Below are 22,354 nucleotides of genomic sequence, written 5' to 3' on the forward strand. Positions count from 1 at the left end.
CCTAACCCCAACCCAACCTAACCCTAACTTAACCTTAACCCTAACCTAACCTAACCTAACCCTAATCCAACCTAATCCTAACCCAACCTGGCCCAAACCTAACCTAACCCTAACCTAACCCAACTTAACCCCAACCTAACCTAACCTAACCTAAATACACCTTCAGATCTGGGCACTTCAGAAACGCCCCCCCACGCCCCACCCCTGCGGAGATGTGCCTCCCCGCACTGCAGAGGCTCGGAGGTCCCTGCCCTGGAGGTGCGGTTCATCCTCAGGGAGAACAGGGGTCAGAGGCCGTGGAAGAGCCGCCCGCTCATGAACAGTGCGGAGCCCAGCACCTGGAGGAGGGACGTGCCCAACCCGGGGGCATGACCACATGACAAGAAACACACACAGACTGCTCGGGCGGGCGGGGCAGGGCTGTCGGGGCCTGAAGTCCAAGTGGAACCAGACACCAGAGAATCAGTCTGCCCAGCAGCTCTGGTCCCTCAGGTGCTATGTTGAGGAAATTAAATAGGACAGGGTCACACACACAAAGGTAAACCAAGGACATTCTGGACATTTCACTCTGTGACTCCGCCCAAAAGTTACCCGAAGGAAAAGCCAGAGGTGCAGCTGACGGTCACAGTCTGGGAAGCGCTCGCCCCAACGAGTCTGTTTTCTGGGAACAAGGCCCTTGCTTCAGTCTGACACCTGCTCCCCAGGTGCAGCCTGGGGACCCCACCTTGGCCCTGCCCCGAACAAAGACACCCAGCCGCACCTGCGGACAGCCGAGGTCCCTGAGCGTCTCCCCACTCCCTCCCCAGGAAACCCTTGCAGTCCTACCCATCACTACGGTGCTGTTTTTCATTCAATTACACACACACACAACTCACACTGCCAAGTGTACCCGATAGCAGAAATTATGTAAAACAGGCCTAACTTAACAGTAAAAAAAATAAGACCTAGGAAGAAAATTATGCCAAAGTGTCAGCAACCTGCGTTTGATGAATGAACTGAAGCCGGGTGCCAGGGGAGCCTGCCACTCATCCAGAAAGGTGATCAGTGCAGGGCACGGGAGGCCAGGTAATGAGCCGGAAGCACCCCATGGCAGGCCCCTCGCGGCAGCACTGTTGGTGGCAGCGTCCCTTAAAATAAACTTGCTCAGCGGTTACATACGACCCAGTAAACAGAGCCTCGCCAGTCTGCAGCCCCACTGAATGGAGGTCCACACTCCAGCCCTGAGCCCCGGGAAGGAGGCGCAGAGCAGCCGCAGCTCCACCCCGACCCAGCAGAGGGCGCTCTCGGCGCTGTGCCCAAGCCCAGCGGAGGACGAGCCCCAGGAGCTGCTTCCAGTGTCCCTCCCGCCCAGTGCTGCCTGGTGCTCCTCCTCCCACAGGCTGGGCAAGTGCTGCCTGCAAAGTCCACAGAATCAACGCACAGGCTCTGGGCAAACACACAGCAGGACACTGGGACAATGAAGAAACTGGGGAGGGAAGGGAAGCTGATTCTCATTCAGGGAAGAAAAACTACCTGAGATCAAATATCCCCACAAGGGTAGGGTTAAGTGACAGGGGCCCTCACCTCTTTACCGACCTCTCAAAGAGAAGAGTTCTAAGTTTTTAATCATTTCAAAGGATCTAAATATGTGTCTATATTTCATCCTGAAAGAATCATAGAAATTGCATCTTTGAAAATATTTGGTTGAGGTTTGAGAAAGATACTAAGACTGAACTTCTGATCATGTGTGAAGAGGGAGAACCTACAAATATCTTTGGTAGTCATGGGCTAAGAGCTAATAATTTAAGTCATAGGAGGCATCTTTTCAATTCTGTGGCTTTAATAAAAATATTTAATTCAATAAACGGTTATTTAGGTTCATCAAGTATTCCCTCAGCTCCCTTAAAATCTAGTTAGCATCTTCTGTAATAAAACCCTAGTGCTAACCACCACACATGCTTGAACACAGGGCACTGTGCAGTTCACGGAAACCACGGTGAGGTTCACTTCACTGCGAGGTCGGCAGCCCTGCGACCTAAGCCTGGAAGCCCTCCGGCAGTGTTCCGGGACTGGGATCTGGTGGTGGGGGTGGGGAAGGGGGGGCGCAGAGCTCAGCTGAGCACCCGCCCTGGGAAGGAATTCGCCTGTCGTGTGCGTCTGTCTGTACCCGAATGCTGCCGCCCACACGTGGTTTTAGGAAGGCTTAGGTCTCCACCTGCTGGGTATATTCTCGAGCTAGTTTTTGAAAAACATCAGCTCATCAACCTCGGAAAGGGCCAAAATGAAATGTACGCGTCCTTCCTCCTCAGGGCTCATACTAGCAGCTCGTGTACAACTTCCCCGGGGACCGTGCCACAGGCCTCTGCAATTCAGAGCCCCTGACACCAGACCTGGCTTCATAATAAATATTAAGAAAGAGCCCGAGATAACCTGGTAACTGTGAAAAACTATCAGTCACTGTTGCCCAGGGGAGCAGAAGTCACGCTCCAAAGCGGACGTTTGCCCGGGCTCTCGAGGTCGAGGGCCCGCTGGCCTGCATGTGCACAGGCGGCTTCCCGCGGGGAAATACACAGACAGCTTCTCTGGGAAAGATAAATAAATAGAATCTCGTTTAGGTAAGGAAACAAAGATGCATACTCTGTACACTTCGATCAGTGCTTTATAAAGGTTCCCTAAGGGTTAAACCCTCGAAGACAATCCCCATGGTGCCGGGAAGCCCAGCCACCCGTGTCCACGCCCTCGGCCCAGCCCCTCTGCTCAGCGGCGCTTTCCTTCCCTCCCACTTCGCTAACCTGTCTGGACTCGTGCCTCCAGACCAGAGCACGTGGGACAAGGTCACTCTGGCTTCTCGTCAGCGAAGGAGAAGAGGCCGAGAAGGGGGCGGGGACCGGAACAGAACCACCCTTGGTCACCCACCCTCTGTGTATTGACCTTTCTCTTCCCATCACTGGACATCTAATTCTTTCTCTTCTGAGCACGTCAGGCAGAACCACACCTTGAGAAAACCGACAGTGACCACAGGAGGCGCGGGAGGAGCGCATGCAGGACGGGGGGCCCGCGGGAGGCACAACGCTTCCTCTGCTCCGACCACGAAGCTGAGAGACTGCAGCAGAGCCCAGTCTAGGCTCACTTGTTCTGAACCCTCCAGGAATGAACCCGTTTCTCCTCTACCTTCTACCAGGCAGGCCAGCTCTGAGTGCCGCAGGTGTGCACAGGTGGGCAGAGGTGGGGGTGGACAGGGCCAGCTCACGGGCGCACAGGAGACCCAGCCGGGTCCTCTCACACACCTCCCTCACTCGAGCAGACACCGACACAGGCTGTGGACGCGCGTGCAGCTCTCTGGCCAGAGGCCTCGCTTCCACAGCGGTGGGCAGGCTCCCTGCAGCCCCTCACAGGGCTGTCCAGCACGGCAGGGCTTCTCGACGAATCTGTGACTCAGTGTGGGACAAGGAGGTAACACCACGGACGACACAGGAGAGCTGTGCAGGGGATGTCCCCACTCCAACAGTGTGTCCGTGCTCATGGGGACGTGGTCCGTCGCTCCTGCCTCACGACCACACGCAATGACAAGTGCCTGAGGCCGCACACAGCAGGGACCCTCACGGGGCAGCGGAGAGGCCCCGTCCTGCCCAGCGCCCGTGTCTGCAGGTGGTCACGGCCTGAGCAACGGCCACGTTAGCAGGTGAAACAAATGTACAAGGTGTCCTCTCACGACAGGAAGGAGTGCTCCGGCATGTGGGTGAGAAGACAACCACCTGGGAAATGGACGAGGAGACAGGACGTGCCCAAGCTCAGACTAAAGCAGGGTTTGGTACAGGTACCCTCTCTTGTAGGCACTCAGCGGGTAGAACGTAGCCACGACAAACTTCCCATCAAACACCCTTCCCGTCAGCAACTTCTGAGCAGCTTTGGAGTCTCCGGCGTTGGCATACTCGACAAAGACCTGCGGAGACAGCAAGCACAGGCTCCGTGGCTCCGGCTGCTCCGGGACGCACTCCGTAGCCCGTGTCTGAGCAGACTCCCGGGTATGCCGATGGTGCTGGTCTGTGGACCACGTTTTTTTTTTTTCAATCCTCACCCAAGGATATTTTTCTGTTTATCATCATATAGAGTGGGAGGGAGAGAGCGAGCAACATCTATGTGAGAGACACACATCGACTGGTTGCCTCCTGCACAACCCAACCAGGGGATGTACCGCAACCAAGGTTCGTGCCCTTGACTAGAATCAAACCCACGACTCATGGTCCACGAGCCAACACTCTAACCGCTGAGCCACACTGGGCAGGGCCGGGACCACATTTCTAAGCAGAAAGATTCAGAATGATTCAGAACGCTTCCTTAGAACTCAGCTGATTCCAAAAATCCAACAAAGACCAGTTGGGTCACAACATACGGCCTTGCCCAGTTCGCACAGGAGTGCAGGCAGTGCTGGACGTGGCTGGAGACAGCGCCGACGGCTGAGCAGCTTCCTTGCACCTCACAGACAGCCCACGCCTTAGGGTTGACCGAAACGTCCTCATTTGGGGCTTGACGTCAGGCAGTTTTTAAATGTAATGTCCACTCATTGGTAAACTGAGCACTGGACCCTGGGCCCTCTGCCTGGAACTCTCTTCCCAGGTCTGTCCCCTTCCCCACCCAGACAGTCCACAGTGCACGCGGCAGCCCGAGCAGGACCACGCAGACCACACGTCCTCAGCGCTGCGGCTGGGAAACCCTGACGGGACACTGTGAAACCACGCAGGCAGAGGGAGCTCTCCCGCCTCTTCTGCCACAGTTCAATTCGGGGCCAGTGTTTCTAAGGAAAACCCTGTGATCTGAGTTTTAGCCCAAACGTTCTGCAGATGCAAAAACTAAGCTGTCACACAGCTGGTCACACTGGGACTGGAATTCAGATGGCTGGTAATTCTGTTGTAATCAGAACATAACCTAAATGTTTTATTTTGTCAATCCTCACCCTAGGACATTTTTCCACTTGTTTTCAGATGGAGGGGCAGAGTGGAGAGAGAGAAACATTGATGTGAGATACACATTAATTGGTTGCCTCCCACAAGACAGTGACCAAGGCTGGGGACAAACCACAACCAAGGTACGCACCCTTGACTGGAATCGAACCCATGACTCCCTGGTCTGTGGGCCGACACTCCTAACCGCTGAGCCAAACAGGCAGGCTAACATAAATGCTTTCTGACTCCACTGGAACAGAATTGGGCCCTGGCCAGTTTGGCTCAGCGGTTAGGGCGTCGGCTCACAGACGGAAGAGTCTCAGGTTTGGTTGGTTCCCGCTAAGGGCACGTACCTCAGTTGCAGTTTGTCCCCAGCCCCAGTGGAGTCACGCGGGTGGCAACCAGTCAATGTGTCTCTCTCACATCGATGTTTCTCTCTCTCTCTTCCTCCCTGTCTCCCTCCCGCTCTATCTGAAGATAAATGCAAAAATGACCTTGGGTGAGAATAAAAAATAGAAATAAATAAATCAGAATAAAATTGGGCCAAACTATTTCTGCAGCCACACCTGACCCAGATCAGCATGTGATTCTGTCTGCGTCACCGTTTACAACTGCTCAGAAGCAGATGAATGCTTTTTGAAAAACAAATACTAACTGATAAATGTGCACATATGACAGAACTTCTGGGGAAAGTGAAAAGTACAAGAAAATAAAGCCTCCACAAGGAAACCTTCATAACCCCTAGCAACACTTCTGCTACGTTTCCTACAGACCCGCAGCACCTCGGGGGCCTCCCCGCCGCCTGAGTAGGGCTGAGCGCCCACATACCTGTCCCCGGGCAGGGCTCTCCTTCGGAACCAGCAGCGACACCACCGGCCCATACTTCTGACACACCTCCCTCACGTCCTCCACGGCATCTGCGCATCCAAACACAACAGCAACACCGGTGGATTAGCCAGACCACGATTTAAAACTGGGCCTCATCAAAGAATTCAGGAATCCACATCTAAGCAGAGATCACTTTCTATACCTCTGAATATTAAGCTTGAGTATAATATAGTTTCTTTTTATACTTTAATGCCCTGAGTGGCTAATACATTCAAATGATTCAAAATCAAAAATCTAAGAAAAGCAGTACCCCTCCCCCTTTCCAGCTTCCATTCCGGCCCCTCCCCGAGGTCAACAAACATCATTTCTTCCGTGCCCTCCCGTAAATACGCGCTCGTACCAGAAATACGAGTACGTTTCCGGGTGAGAAGCTCCCACATTGCCCTTTCTTTACTGACACTGATCCTTTCAGACCGTTCGACGTCATTACATGAAACCCCTTGTGGCTTCCAGCTTTGTAGCACTCCACTCCGAACGGCTCAGCCTGCAACGTCTCCCACTGCTGAATTAGACGACTTCCGAGTCCTCTGCCATCACGACCAGCGGGCCACAGGGCAGCCTGCACAGCTGCCTCCTACAAGCGGCAGGCCAGGGCGCGCTGATCTGCACCGCCCGGGGATTCTGTCAGCACTACCTCGCACTATTTCTTCCTGGACTGTTACTTGTCTTCTATCTTCTCACGGTGGTTTTGTCAAGGTGAAATTTGCTGAATTACCATCTACTGCACTGAGTTCTGTGAGAAACTTGTAAGAGGCCTTTACTGCTCCAGAAATATTGTTTTTAAAAATCTCCCATGACTTTTAAGTTAATTATTCCTTTATTCCCATGTGTCTTCTTTCCCTTTCTCTTTTCCTTCTGTCCCTTTATTATTCTCTCCCTTCTTTCTTTCTTTTTTTTTTTTTTTACATTTTAGTGTTCACTTGATTGAGAATTTATCTTGGTCTAAGGGGAAGATTTGAGTCTCACTTCCTTACCCAACCCCACCAAGATGACAGGACAGTTATTCCCACACACGTTAACTAAGCAAACTTACCTAAAGTTAATTTAACGTAACTTGACAATAACCTTCTAATCAGAACAAAGGTGTTCATGTGAGACACTTAGACACTGAGACTTAATATCTACATTCAAACAAACTTCAAACACTTGGTGTGTTTAGGAGCAAAAACAAGTGCTACCGAGCAAGACAGAAGCGAAGTGCGGACCTGGTCTGGTTCAGAAAGCCCAGCCCGAGTGTGTCGAGATGGAATCCCAGGAGGACACAGCCCACCGCACTGGGACGACCTATTTAAGCTACGCCGAGGGCACGGCCGTCCTTCAGGTAAGGAGGCGTCCTGAAGGGTCGAGGCTGCAGCACTGTCGCTGGCTCAGAGTGACCTGCGTTTCATCTGTCAGGTAACTTGTGAGGCCCAGGGACAGCCAATGGCCCGCGAGAAGCGGCTCGATCACCCGTAAGGATGTCCCCACTGAGCAGGGGCACTTTTCGGTCTGGCCCTGGTCAGTCCACTCTCCACTGTGCACCTGGGCCGGCTCCCCGTGCCCTTTGACAGCAGCAGAGCCGCACTGTGCCTCACGCAGAGCCCTGAGCACGCAGAGCCCTGAGCACACAGAGCCCTGAGCACGCAGAGCCCTGAGCACGCAGAGCCCTGAGCACGCAGAGCCCTGAGCACGCAGAGCCCTGAGCACGCAGAGCCCCGAGCACGCAGAGCCCCGAGCACGCAGAGCACTGTGCACGCAGAGCCCTGAGCATGCATGCCCCAGGGCTGTGACTTCTGGGATAAAATCAAGTCCTTCAACACAGCAAACTGACTGCTCCCTGGTGAATGCCCTATGATGCAGCCACACCAAACCACCCGCTGCTCCCGAACATGCCTTCCCCCCCCCCCCCCCGGTCTCTGGGCTGCTCTCTCCCCACCCTCAGCCTCAGCCTCGGCCTCAGCCAGCAACTGCTGGGCTCAGGTGCAGCCCTGTGGGTACCCCTCACAGACCACTCGACTCTGCATGCCTCCCCTTCAGACTGACCAAAACTGGCTCCAACTCCAAACACTATCACACGAGGGAACAGGGCTCTGCCATGTGGACTCTCGGGGACATGGTCTGAGCAGGACCCTGAGTGTTTGAGACCAGCGAGCTCGGTCCCCTCACTGTCGGGGCCCGGGGACCCGAGCCTGACACCTGCTGAGCGCCCACTGCGGACTGAGGGGCACGGGAACCACGGGGGCCACGGACCTGCATAGCCCTCTTCGCTCTCGAGGTAGTCGCTGTCCAGCACGTTGAGCAGCCTCAGCACCGGGGTGGGGAGCATCACCAGGTCTTCGATGTGAGGAGCTGTTGGGGTTCATCAGGACACGTTAGGGGTGAACCCGAGGAACGTGCCTCCGTCCACGTGACCAAGGCGGCGCAGAGCGGCACTCACCGAAGGGGATGCTGAAGAAGGGGCTGCCCAGGGCTGCGCTGGCCAGTGTCCTCCGGCTCGGGTCGTCGTGCAGCATGCTGAAACACAGACCCGCCAGGCACCTGACACGCGACGCCGAGGGCTGAAGCCGACTGCTCGTCACGCACTTGCCTGCAGAGGGACGCACCCAGTCCCTCCGCTGGGCAGCCAGGTGCTGTTCACCACAAACAGCTCAGCGAGTCAGACACAGACCAGGACGTGATGGTGTGTGTCAACTTTAAAAAGTTTTGATCAATGAATACATAAGAAAGGGTCCTCACTGTACATTAAGTGAAAGAGAAGCTAAATAGATTGAATGATCCAATTTAAAAAAACAGTGGTGAAGTGACTTTTGAATCTTGTCAAAAACAGAGCAATTTGCCCTGGCCGGTTTGGCTCAGCAGTTAGAGTGTCAACCTGCGGTCCAGAGAGTCTCGGGTTCGGTTCCCGCTAAGGGGATGTAACTCGGTTGCAGTTTGTCCCCGGCCCTGGTTAGGTTGTGTGGGTGGCAGCCACTCGATGTGTCCCTTTCACGTCGATGTTTCTCTCTCTCTCTTTCTCTCCCCCCCCCCCCTCCCGCTCTATCTGAACAAAAAATGGAAAAATGTCCTCGGGTGAGGATAAAAAAAACAGAGCACCTTGATTGGGAAGAGGGTGCCAATGAGGGAAAAAGGAAAAACATCTATAACAAAAATAAATTAATAAAAACAAAAACAGAGCAACTTGATATATCGCAGAACGAGGTAACCCTGATAAATGCCAAGACACAGGCGGCGAGCACAAGCCCCCGTGGGGAGACGCGCACCCCTGGGCGGGAGAGCAGGGGGGCAGCAGCTGAGCTGAGGAGCCAGAGACAATGACCCAAGGCCAGCACGTCCTCGCTGGAGTAAGCAGCCCCCCCATCCCGAGGCAGTGAGAACGAGAACCCTCTGGGGCCTGATGGGCAGGACCTCGGCTCTGGGCCTCGCAACACCGGCCCGCGGCTGGTGGGAGCAAGCCCACGCGCTACATCCATCAGGGTTTGATCCTGCAGGACGGTCACTAAGAAGTCACCACGGGGGACACACTTCAACATTTCTGCAACTTCCTATGACTCTATCATTATTTCAAAAGAAAAAAGAAAAATTCATTGGAAAATGTGTAGGATCAATAGTCCAAAGAAGCAACAATACTTTGACTTGATCGGGAGACCCACCCGTCTGCAGCCCACTATTTATTTTATTCACGTCTGGGCCACAAGTGCTAGAACTGTGAAAAATCAACTAGTCGATAAAACACATTATTTCTTATTTAAAATATCTACTATGACTGGATCTACTGAGATATCAGAACCACTGCTCTGTCTGCAGTTTCCAATGGCAGCAATTTAAGGTGTAATCCACGATGACCTCATCTGAAATGATTCTGGGGACTCAAAGAACACGCAGTCGTGTTTATAGAGACTCTACTTCCGTCAAGGACACAGGCAGCCAGGGCTCCGAGAGCCCACCCTCTGTCCCCACAGAACCAACCGCTGCCAGGAAGAGCCTGCAGTCTGGGACCCACAGGAACAGAAGGACACTCCTTGGACAGTGAACCCAGTAAAGTGACATGACCCTCGGCTTCTGCAGAGAGCTGGCTGCGCTCAGCGCTCAGGCACGCCAGTCTCTAAGGAGGAAACCTCCACGTGAGCAAACCACAAACAGCAGCGAGTCCTGTTCAGGCGAGAACAGCCAACGCACACACAACGCACCTCTTGATAAGGTCTCTGAGGTGATAGGCTGGGATGGCGGCGTTCACCACGGCTTTACTGGCAAAAATGTGATCGATGACAGCAGAGCTGTTCGCCTGAAGAGAGGGAGAGAAGTCTTCCTTCAGTTTTCAACCCAGTCCCTACGTCCTGAGCACCAGGCACTGGCTGGTGAGATGCAACAGAACCCTCCTCCGTGAGCTCGACCGCCGTGTCCTGCTCTCAGCATGGGCACCGCCCTGGCCGCCACCAGCCTCCGCCGGAGGTGAAGAGAAACGAGCACCAAGCACCAAGCGAAGGGAGATGCAGCTGCTCTGGGCGAACCCGGGTCTCGGTGGCGAGTCTTCAGTAGGTTTTCAGATACAAATAAAATAAACTCTCACGGAGAAAAAGGCACTATTTAAAAACCGCGTTTGTCACGTCATTCAGTGACCTCTGCGGAGCAGCACACCCCCCTCCCCGGGCACACAGCCCGACGCTGTCATCACGAAGTGCCCGCCCGTGTCCCACAGGCGTGCGCTCCCTCTACCCTCAGTGCTCTCGTGAGACGTGCTATTACCACCCTCGTCGTACAGAAGGTGAAGGGTGGTTTCGTGATGCTAAATGAATGGCTGGAGGCCAGTCCTGAACCCCGGCAGTCTGAACCCCGGCAGTCTGAACCCCGGCAGTCCTGAGCCCCGGCAGTCTGAACCCGGCAGTCCTGACGGCAGTCCTGAGCCCCGGCAGTCCTGAGCCCCGGCAGTCTGAACCCCGGCAGTCTGAACCCCGGCAGTCCTGAGCCCCGGCAGTCTGAACCCCGGCAGTCTGAACCCCGGCAGTCTGAACCCCGGCAGTCCTGAGCCCCGGCAGTCCTGAACCCCGGCAGTCCTGAGCCCCGGCAGTCCTGAGCCCCGGCAGTCCTGAGCCCCGGCAGTCCTGAACCCCGGCAGTCTGAACCCCGGCAGTCCTGAGCCCCGGCAGTCCTGAACCCCGGCAGTCCTGAACCCCGGCAGTCCTGAACCCCGGCAGTCCTGAACCCCGGCAGTCCTGAGCCCCGGCAGTCTGAACCCCGGCAGTCCTGAGCCCCGGCAGTCTGAACCCCGGCAGTCTGAACCCCGGCAGTCCTGAGCCCCGGCAGTCTGAACCCCGGCAGTCCTGAGCCCCGGCAGTCTGAACCCCGGCAGTCCTGAGCCCCGGCAGTCCTGAACCCCGGCAGTCTGAACCCCGGCTGAGGCACGGGACCCCGGCAGTCCTGAGCCCCGGCAGTCTGAACCCGGCAGTCCTAGCCCCTGGCAGTGAACCCCGGCAGTCCTGAACCCCGGCAAGTCCTGACACCCCGGCAGTCTGAACCCCGTGCAGTCCTGCCGCACCGCAGTCTGAACGCCGGCAGTCTGAACCCCGGGCAGTCCTGAACCCCGGCAGTCTGAACCCCGGCAGTCCTGAGCCCCGGCAGTCTGAACCCCGGCAGTCCTGAGCCCCGGCAGTCCTGAACCCCGGCAGTCCTGAACCCCGGCAGTCCTGAACCCCGGCAGGCTGACCCAGAGCCCGTGCTTACGCTCACTTGGCAATTTTGCCTCCAGAGAAAGTGGTAAAATATAGAATGCTGTCTTCATCTAGGAAGTGAATACTGGGGAGTCCTAGTACACATCCTGCCCCAATTTTCACCAAAACATGCCTGACTGTGAGCCCGTTCTGATCAGCTCTGGCTCAAGCAGAGCCTGTGCAAGGACCGACCTGCACTGCAACACTGCGGAGACACTCGCCTCCTGACGGCTGCGCACCTCGGGCGAAGAGCGGTGCTGGTCACTCGCAGGGCAGCACCCTCCTGCAGCAGCAGCATCCGGTGCCCCCGGGTGCTACCGCCTTCCTCCCAGGAAGGGCCTCCCTGCAGTCTGAGAGCGACACACGTCTAACTTCGAAACCAGTGATTCCTAAACACTGCCAGCTACCGAACCTTCCGCCTGACAGACTGATGTCATCACACAGCAGAGCAGTCAGTTCCTGACTCAGGGACACAGGTCACGCCTGAGCTGGAGGTTGGAGCTCAAGCCCGTGTCCCACAGGAAAGTGCTGTGAGCAGTCAGGTAAGCGGGAAAGCACAGGCCTGGAGCGGAGAGGAGGCTGCAGACCCGGGGCAGAGCCGAGGTGCGGCCAGAGCCAGCGCTCTCCCGCTGAGCCTCCGCTTCCCTGCAGCAGCGTGACCGACAGCCCTCCGACCGTCTGCACAGAACCGTCAGGGGAATTCGATGAGACTGTGCATGAAGATACGTTCGCTGCATTAACTGTAAGCTGATGTAAAGAATATCACTTGACAGATAACGCACTGTTGAATTAGGGATGCCTTAGCAAGAACTAGAACTATCTTACTGAGCAAAGAAACCGCTTTTGCTTCTTTGGGAAAAGGCATTCACTCCAACGCCAGGCCCGAGCCCAGGACTGGCGAGCACAGTGCCCAGCGGCGCAGCTGAAACGTTGGGGGGGGGGGGGGCAGAGTGCAGGAAGTGAGGAAGGGAGGACGTGGGGCAGTCCCCACCAGGAAAGTCCCCACCAGGAATCGCTGCATGCTAGGGGTCTGAAACGGGGCTGAGGAGCCCAGCCAAGCAGCGGACTGGTCACCTTCCACTCCTGAGATCTGACGGTGTGCTTCAGTTTCACTCCTGAGAACATTTCCAGCAGAATGATGCCGAGGCTCCACAGGTCGACCGCCGAGGTGCACCCTGGGTCGCTCTGCAGGCCGGCCTGGGCCATGCAGTTCTGCAGTTCTGCTTCTGGAGCCCGGTACCCGTCTGTCTGGATGTACTTCACGTCCTGAAGGAGACGGGCAGACATTGCAGCCAGTGAAAACTGCTCCTCTTCCACCCGTCCACCTGCACTGTGCCTACTGCCAACTGAACGCAAACGTCTGTCCTTGGCCACCCTGATTCTTCGGTGCCCCCGGATTGGGAGAGCAGATCTCACGGCAAGCTGTACACTTTCCAGAGAGCTACTCGTTTCTTTCTTTCCTTCTTAATATGTTTTTATTGATTTTTTTAGAGAGAGGAAAGGAGAGGGAGAGATAGAAACATTGATGAGAGAGAAACATCAAGTGGCCGCCTCTTGCACACCCCCTACTGGGGATTGAGCCCACAACCTGGGAATGTGCCCTGACCAGGAATTGATCCAGCAACTTCTTGGTGCCTGGGATGGTGCCCAACCAACTGAGCCACATGGGCCGGGTGCTGCTCGTCTCTGCAGTCTCTCGCCTGCCAGGCACTGCTGGTAAACAAGGACGCTGTGCAAAGAGCTGACAGATCATGACGACGGGGCTTTGCCAGAACTGACCCGTGTTTTCCCATGAACCCCAACTTTGCAGACACCCATAATCCAGCAAGTAATCAAATGCTCAAAGAACAAAGAAGCAACTACAGGGAATTCCTCCCAACAGTTCCAGAGCCCACTAGTATTTCACAAGTCCCCCCGACCTGACCCAAACACATACCCTTCTTGCATGCTGGCAATGAAAACCTTTTTGTTTGGTTCATCCCCGGGAACTTCATGACTGTGGTTAGAAATCTCTCTCAAGCCTCTACTAACCCACCTCTGCCATTTAAAAACGTCTGGCTTAGACCACGGCAGGGTGGGGAGAACGTACTTCTTACCTGATTGCCTTCTTTGAAGCTAAGTCCAAAGTCAATGAGCTTAAAACATTCGTTCTCTGCACTCCACAGGATGTTCCGCGGCTTGAGGTCCGCATGGACGTAGCCCTCGCAGTGAAGGAAAGCGAGGGCCTCCAGCACGTCCCGGGCACAGTGCTGTATCATCCACATGGAGCAGCCCTGGTGGCTGGAGTACAGGAGCAGCTCCGAGACGCTGACGTCCAGCAGCTCCAGCAGCAGGCAGCGCGACGGCGCGCTGGGGGAGAAGTGGATCGTGAAGACTCCGTACAGGGTCACTAGGAAGAACGAATGCATCCTTTAGAAACCAGACTGAGAGGGAGTCCCTGCTACAGCGGGTGAGTGGGCACAGACCTAGGGGAGTCCAGACAGACACCGCAGAGTGGCAAGGAAGCTTCCACTGTCATTTGTTTTTCCCATGAATAAGATTTTTGGGCAACTGGGATAATTTAATAAAATTAGGTGAGACCACCTTCAGCAGCTGATCACTACTCCAAGACACTGAACGTGGCACAATAACTCTTCACCCGCACTCAGGTGCCAAGCAAAATGATCAAAAGCAAAAATTTTTTTAAAGAGCAAAAATCCAAATATAAAGTACTTCTCTTAAGATGAACGTCACAGTGGGGGAAATCAAAATTTGAAGATTGGTTTTTGATCCAGAATAGCCTTCTGTCATTTAAATATTAAAAGAAGAGACTTTTCCCCAGCTGGTGTGGCTCAGTGGTTGAGCCCTGACCCCTGCACCAAGACGGCACCGGTTTGATTCCTGGTCAGGGCACATGCCAGGGTTGTGGGCCCAAAGCCCAGTGGCGGGCATGCAGGAGGTGGCCAAACGATGTTCTCTCTCACTGATGCTTCTCTCTCTCTAAAATCAGTAAAGGAAAAAAAAAAAAGAGAGACTTTCGAAGACAACATTTTCACCTACTCTTTCCGAGATTCAACAAATCCTTAGGCTTGCAAAAAATGCCAAAAAAAAAAAAAAAAAAATCCCTTCTTAAATACCATGATTATATACAAAATGTAGCAAGCTTAAAAAAACGAACAAACCACTAATGCTAATTCTTCCCCAAAAGGCCCGTCTTGAGAAGATGTGCCCAGGAAGTCAGCGGGGATCAGGCAAAGCCGTAACTAAGGACAATTAGTTACTGTGGTGCCGGGACGACCAGGGCCGGTTTCAAAGACGGTGCCATTCACACTGTGCCCGAGGCCTGCACCCCAGCCCTGCGCCCTGCACCCCAGCCCTGCGGCCGAGCCCTGAACCCCAGCCCTGCGCCCTGCGCCCCAGCCCTGCGGCCTGCACCCTGCGCCCCGCACCCCAGCCCTGCGGCCTGCACCCTGCACCCCAGCCCTGCGGCCTGCACCCTGAACCCCAGCCCTGCGCCCCGCGGCCTGCACCCTGCGCCCCGCACCCCAGCCCTGCGGCCGAGCCCTGAACCCCAGCCCTGCGCCCTGCGCCCCATCCCTGCGCCCCGCACCCCAGCCCTGCGGCCTGCACCCTGCGCCCCGCGCCCCAGCCCTGCGGCCTGCACCCTGCGCCCCGCACCCCAGCCCTGCGGCCGAGCCCTGAGCGCAGAGCGCGCGCGGCCGCCCGTGCAGGGGGCTCCTGTGCAACGCCGAGCCCCCCCCCGCACCGGGCTGTCAGCCGGCGCCCCGCGCCCCGCGCCCCGCGAGCGGTCCCGTGCGCGCGGCCACGCGGAGGCGACGGTGCCCGCACCAGCGCACGACCGTGAGGACGGCCCGCGGCCGCGGCCATTACCGATGTTCCGGTGGCCCTGCAGCTGCTCCAGCGCCGCGCGCTCCTTGCGGAAGCCGTACTCGGCGGCCGAGGCGGCGGCCCCGGAGGCGCCGGGCGGCAGGAACTGCTTGAGCGCGCCGGGGGGCGAGCCGGGGGTGCCGCAGCAGCGCACCCGGTACACCGACGCCGACGACCCGCTGCCCAGGCGGCTCTGCACCTGCCACAGCCGCCCGAAGGCCTCCAGGAACCGCGGCGGCTCGGCGCCCCACGCGCAGCCGGACCCCGCCATCCGCACGGCCTGAGCGCGACACGGAGCCGACGCGACTCCCGGCAGCCGGCCGCGCCCGCGGGTCACATCCCCGCCGCCAGCGCCCGCGCTCCGCAGGGAGGGGCCGCGCGCGCCGCCGGGCTCAGGCCGCCATGACGCCGGAAGCGCGCACCCCGCGCCGGAAGCGGAGGCGGAGCCGGTGCGGCGCCCGCAGGGAGCCGGAAGGAAGCGGGCGCGCGGGGCGGGGCGGGTTCCTGGGAAGGAGGCGGCCGGTCGGAGCAGAAGCGTCTAAGCGGCCGGTGGTGGGTCCTCGCTCGGGGCTGGAGCTTCCGGCGAGAAGTCAGCGTGTGGCCCGGCGGCGCCTGCCCGCGGCCTGGCACCAGGGCGGGGAACCGCCGTCCTGCCGAGGGCCCCGTGGGCGTTCACGGCGCCGTCCAGGCCGCACGGAAGGTCGGCTTAGAGCTGCGCTCGGGCGCGCGGCGTGTTCGGTGATGTTCGCCGGCGGCGCTTTCGGAGCCCCCGCCGCGCTCGGGCAGCACCGTTGTGATGTCACAGCCTTTCCCTTCTACATCCGCCAAAGGCTTCAGCTGAGACCACAGGCACCCCACCTTGACGTCGCCCCCACTCTGCCTGGGCCTGGCTGTTCCCTGCCCTCCCCACCCACAGAAGGTGCAGGGTCCCCTCGGTTCGCTCTTCTCCTTCAAATCCCTTCGCCTGCCTTTCTCCGGCCCCTGGATCTACCCAGCGGGGTTCCTGTGTCTCCAACACCTGCTTTGGTTCCACATATCAAATAAGCTGCAAAACTGCCATTTCCAGAGCATTTCCTCAGTCACATTTTGCTCCCAGGCACATCCTCAACATTTTGGCTCAGACGCTTTTTTTTTTGTATTAATCCTCCTGCGAGGATATTTTTCCATGGATTGTCAGAGTGGGAGGGAGGGAGAAGCATCGACGTGAGCGGCACACGTCGACTGGTTGCCTCTTGCATGACCCCGACCAGGGCCAGGGACCAAACTGACACCAAAGTACGTGCCTTGACCATAATGGAACCTGGGACTCTGGTCCTCGGCCGACACCCTAACCACTGAGCCAGACCGGCTAGGGCTTGCCTCAAACTCCCATAAAATGTTTCTATAGGCTGGTCATTCTTTCCATGACCGGTCCCAGGGGTGGGGTGCGTATATAGTGCAAAGTGCAGGGGTGAGGGGCCATCTGCTTCCCAGTATCATCACACCTCACCTTGTCTGGTTGCCATGGAGATGTGCCTTATTTCTGTGCACGGGACCCCTAGAGGATCTGCAGTAGGGAGAGCTGTGTGCTCCCCTGCTATTTCTAACAAGCATTCCCCTTATATCTGAAATCTGTCCTAACCTCTTTGTGTTTTTTTTTTAAATCCTCACCCAAGGATATTTTTCCATTTATTGTCAGATAGAGTGGGAGGGAGAGAGAGGGAGAGAAACATAGATGTGAAAGGGACACATCGAGTGGCTGCCACCGGCACCACCCAGTCAGGGCCGGGGACAAACTGCAACCGAGGTACATGCCCTTAGCAGGAACTGAACCCAGGCCTCTCTGGAGCACGGGCCGACGCTCTAACCGCTGAGCCAAACCGGCCAGGGCTGTCCTAACCTCTTGAGAGCCTCGGCTTTTGGAAATAAATGTCAGTGATGCCGTGTGTTGTTATGGGTGTGGTGAGTCAGGTGCTCTTTGGAGCATAAGTATATACAGCCGTTCTGCAAAACAATCGTATAATAACATTATGTTTTGCAGGCATTAATTATTCCTTTCTAGTGGATAGTTTTTTGTTGCTACATAACAAATTTCTCCCAAAATCTGCAACTTAAAACAACACTCTTGTCACACAGAAGGGGCTCGATGGGTGGTTCTGGCTTAGGGGACTCTCACGACTTTACCGTCAAGATTTCAGCCAGAGCTGCAGTCAGAGGGCTTCCGGGATAGCACCTCGCATCGCCGTGGTGGGAAGCCTTGGTCCTCACCACGCGGACTTCTCCACAGACAGCCAGCTTCCCCAAAGCAGGTGGTCCACCCCAGGTATCCTTGCAAGGCCATTTGCAGTAGGTGATATAATCCCTATTTTGTATGGAAGGAACTGGAGCTTTTTATTAGATAACCTGTCCCAACCCAACTCAGCATGTTCTGTTCCCTCTCTTAACAACATCCCCAGTTCCACTGACTGTGTTCACGGGGTCGCCCTGGACCCCAAAGTGCCTGAGCAGGGGACCACAGACAGGCAGGAGGCCCCAACGGCAGACTCTGCCCTCTGCATTCCCATCTTCGCTGTGTTGGAGCAGCACCATGGCAGCTTCTGTGCTGGTTCCGACCCAAGTAAGAGTATGGGGAAGGCCAGCAATACAGGCAGGAAGTCAGCGGGAGAGCTGGCCTGTGGTGACACAGACAGGAAATGTACCTGATTGCACAGCCCGATAGAGACCCAGAGACCCCCGCATGCCCCGCACTGTCCTGTGGCTTCCTGGGGCCAGATGTGGGGGCTGGTCTGCCTGTGGTCAGCGGGTCAGAGGGAGACGGAGCCTGGGATGGGGTCCAGGTGTGACGGGTGGGGGTCTTTCTACAGCCACGGGGAGGGGAGCCTGAGCCCCGGCCTCCTGCGGGGTCTCGCCAAGGAGGACAGTGTCAGTTGAAGAAATCAATGACAAAGTCCAAGAGGTTTGTGGAAAGTCTCTATAGTCTAAAAAAAAGACAACGTACATTTTATACACGTTCATTGTTGAAAAGTTAAACAAAATACAAAGGCGGACAGAAGAAAACAGAAACCCTTTAACTCTCGCCCTTCGTAAATGAGCCTCATTAACATTTCAGCAAAATTCTTTCTAGACTCGTCTCCACGCATTTACATATACACATGTGCATTGCACATTCACAGACACACACCACCACACACCCGTGACAGATGGGACCATCTGATTGGCTGATCTGCAGCCTTTTATAACAACAGCGTATCACGAGCATCTTTCTACTCCCATGAAAGCAGGCATGCGTAAGCACCGGCGTCAGGTCTACGTGGTGTGGCTGTGCTGACCGGTGCCCCACACCACCTCTCCCACCGCCAGTTCTGCCGTTAGCATCGGCGTGTCACCCAAGAGTACGCTCAGCGGATGATGCGCCGCGATGGGTGAGCTGTTAGAGGAGGGACACCGCTGTCTCCTGAAATAAGACAGGAGGAAAGCATGGGAGGCCCTGCACTCGGCCTCGGGCCAGGTTCTGCAGGACTCAGTCCTGTAGGCACCGAACTGGTAGTTGGCCTCATGCGCCCTTGGACTTTCATGACAGAATGTTGCATGTGAGCCTGGATTCACCTGACACCTTTGGTGGAAGATAGAAAGCCAAACACCAGCTAGCTGTGACAAAGGGACATGTATTAAAATGACGAATAGCCACTGGGTCCAGGAAATTAAAACCCACACCAGTGTGAAACGATGACCACAAGTTTTGTTCACACCCGTCCTCTTGTAGAGATACAAGCAAAAGATCAAAACATTTTCTTCTGCCGAGAACGTTTAGGATCTACGCTCTGGACTTTCCTACAACACACAGCGTTGTTAGCTACAGTCTGGTACTTACCTTATAACCGAACGTTTGTAGCCTTGACCCCTTCCTCCAGATCCCCCACCCAGCCTGGCACCCATAGGTCTGATCTCTTTCTCTGAGTTTGGTTGTTTTTGTTTCTTTTTAAATCTCCATATAAGTGAGGTCCTATCCTATTTGTCTTACTCTGTCTGGCTTACTTCACTTAGCATGATGCCCTCAAGTTCCAGCCTGCTAAAAATGGCAGGATTTCCTCCTCCTTCTGGCTGAATAATATCCCATTGTATGTACGCATGTGCCACATCTCTGTCTGGTGATGGGCACTTAAGTTACTTCCACTTCTTGGCTGTTGTAAACAAAACTGCAGCAAACACAGGATTGCACCTACTTTTTTAAATTAGTGGTTTTTATTTCCTCCAATCAATACCCAGAAGTGAAACTTCTACATCAAGTGGCAGTTCTGTTTTTAATTTTTTTTTTTTTAAAGAAGTCCTACTTCTTTAAAAGAGGCAGCACCAATGTATTTTCCCATGAGGGTTCCCCTTTCTACACATCCTTGCCAGCATTTACAACTTCTTGTCTTGCTGATAATTATTCTGACAAGTGTGAGGCGAGAGCTCATGGTGGTTTTGATTTGCATCTCCCTGATGACTAGCGGCACGAGCATCTTCCCATGTCCTTGTTGGCCACCTGCAGATGTCTTTATGGAAACGTGTCTACTCAGACCCCTGGCCCTTTTTTTAATCGGATTGTTTTGGGTTTGTGTTTTTGTTTTTGTTTTTCCTTTTCTGCTATTGAGTTGTATGAGTTTTTTAATATTTGTAAATTAACCCCTTACCAGATGTGTGGTTTGTGTTGCTTCTTCCATTCTGTAGGACTGTCTTAGGACCGCTTCTCCTCATGAGTCAACTTCCTTCTTCATTTTGTGAAAAATTCCTCTTTTCTGGCTGCGGGGGGGGGAGGGGGGGCGCTACGGCCACCAGTTCCCAACACAGAAAATGCACCTGCTACACAGCCATTCCTAGAAGTCTTTTCCGTGTACTTCCTCCCTCCCGTCCCAGTGCTCACGCCTCTCTCCTCTTCATTCATTTTCTTCGCATTCCTCGGGAGGGGTCCCTGATGTGCCCGTCTCGGGTGAGGGGCCTGCCCTTGGCCCAGCCAGGGCACCAGGCTGGGGTTTCCACGCACGAGAACGAGGCCCCTGTGGGAGAGAACGCGTTTCTGTGTCTTGTCCCAGGCGACATGGGCTCAGAGTAACCCAAGAGTGGGAGGGTTTTCGTTTGCTTGTTGTTGTTTTTTTTTGTTTTTGTTTTTTTATCCTCATCCGAGGATATTTTTCCATTTTTTGTACGGATAGAGTGGGAGGGAGAGAGAGGAAGGGAGAGAGAGAGAGAAACATCGATGTGAAAGGGACACATCGAGTGGCTGCCACTCGCACGACCAACCAGGGCCGGGGACAAACTGCAACCGAAGTACGTGCCCTTAGCGGGAACCGAACCCGGGTCTCTCTGGACCGCAGGCCGATGCTCTAACCACTGAGCCAAACCGGCCAGGGCTCGTTTGCTTGTTTTTACCATGAAAAACCTTAAACACATCCAAGACCAGAGAGAGTGACACGAGGGACACCCAGGCCATCACCCGCATAGCACAGGGCTGTCCCAGCCCCACAGAACCACGAGAATCCCTCGATACTGTCCAATACGGTCAATATCTAAAGTCCCCAGCGGCGGGACATTTTTTTGTATTTGTTTTTTTTCAAACCAGGATCCCCCAAGAGCCTCGTCGCTGCTCCCAATGACAACAGTTTTCACGGCGTTGACCTACGAAGAAACCATCTTACTTGTCCCCGTCGAATGCCCACCCCTGGCATTGTCTGCCTGCTTCCCCATGACGGTCCCACCAAGAGAAGTGGGTTAGAAGGGCTTCATTCAGGTTCAAGGTCTTTGAAAATCCACGTCACGGGTGCTCGGTGTCCCGGCTGCTGGCTGGCAGGCAGTCACCGTCCGCTGGTCCCCACCTGAGACCTGCCGAGGCTGGTGGGTGGGTTCAGGTGATACAGCCTGGTCTCTCCCTTGGGAAGCTCCGTCTCAAACAGGTGCCACCTGTCTCTTCCATGAGGACTGATTTCAGTAGGTATCAGAAAAGGGAACCGAGAGGTCCTATAGGCGGGTAAAGGCTGTGCCAGTCTGCTGGGGACGCGAGACTTCCCTCTGTGGCCATAGAAATCAACCAGCCAGCCAACCACATACGAGATGTTTCTCTGTTTCACCCCAGCATGGCCAAGCCCGGTTGTTTTCAAACTTCCCATTTTTACCATGTGACAGGAGAGCGTTGTTACCTCAGTGTGGACTGAATCCGCAGCGTCTCACAGCGAGAGAGGAGGAGGGAGTGGGGTCGGAAACAGGACGAAAAGACAGGAAGCCCTGGTCCTGCACAGGCGAGCAGGACCCCGTGACCCTCCCTAACTCCGAAAACAGCCTCACCCCAGGCTTGGTGCTCAGTCTCCTCTTTCACCCTTAAAAACTCTCTCCTCAGCTGCCGCGATCCCCGAGGAATTAGCGACTTCCCCAGAGCGGCTGGGATTTGAGCACATCTCTCTCTCTCTCTCTCTCTCTCTCTCTCTCTCTCTCTCTCTCTTTTAATCCTCACTCGAGGACATTTTTCCATTTTTTGTTCAGATAGAGTGGGAGAGAGAAACATTGACGTGAAAGGGACACATCGAGTGGCTGCCACCCGCACGACCAACCAGGGCTGGGGACAAACTGCAACCGAGGTACATGCCCTTAGCGGGAACCGAACCCGGGTCTCTCTGGACCGCAGGCGGACGCTCTAACCGCTGAGCCAAACCGGCCAGGGCTAAAAGCCTCTCTCTCGATGACCGTCACTGAGTTACCGTCCACGCCTCCGACCACAGAGCAGGGGACGTTCCCAGAGCAGCAGAGCGCACAGCAAGGAGGCTCCTGGCCAGGCCCGGGTCCCAGGTGGCAGGCCACAGCCAGGAGCCGCTGGGGTCCTGTCCTTGAAGAAGGTCCCCAGAGAAGCAGTAAGTGCTCAGAGCGCATGGCCCTGTCGGCGTGGACTCCTGTCTGAGGTGTGGAACGGCCCCTACGGATATTTGAGTGAGGCAGCTGAACGGGAGAGAAATCACAGTTTATACCAGCTGACCTCGGATTATAGAT

At 55.5% G+C, this 22,354-nt stretch overlaps 1 protein-coding gene across 1 annotated transcript; it reads right to left on the reverse strand.

The window, feature by feature from the left end:
- Positions 1–101: 101 nt before the first annotated feature.
- Positions 102–15,632, reverse strand: UHMK1 (U2AF homology motif kinase 1). Its single transcript, XM_036272927.1, has 8 exons — positions 15,365–15,632; positions 13,591–13,883; positions 12,569–12,760; positions 9,977–10,071; positions 8,227–8,303; positions 8,040–8,138; positions 5,751–5,839; positions 102–3,922 (listed from the first exon to the last, which is right to left on the reverse strand). The coding sequence occupies exons 1-8, from the start codon at positions 15,630–15,632 to the stop codon at positions 3,776–3,778; spliced, it is 1,260 nt and encodes a 419-aa protein (XP_036128820.1). The 3' UTR covers positions 102–3,775.
- Positions 15,633–22,354: the final 6,722 nt, after the last annotated feature.

Source organism: Molossus molossus, unplaced genomic scaffold (assembly GCF_014108415.1).
Source record: "Molossus molossus isolate mMolMol1 unplaced genomic scaffold, mMolMol1.p scaffold_m16_p_20, whole genome shotgun sequence".
In the NCBI taxonomy this organism is placed as follows: domain Eukaryota; kingdom Metazoa; phylum Chordata; class Mammalia; order Chiroptera; family Molossidae; genus Molossus; species Molossus molossus.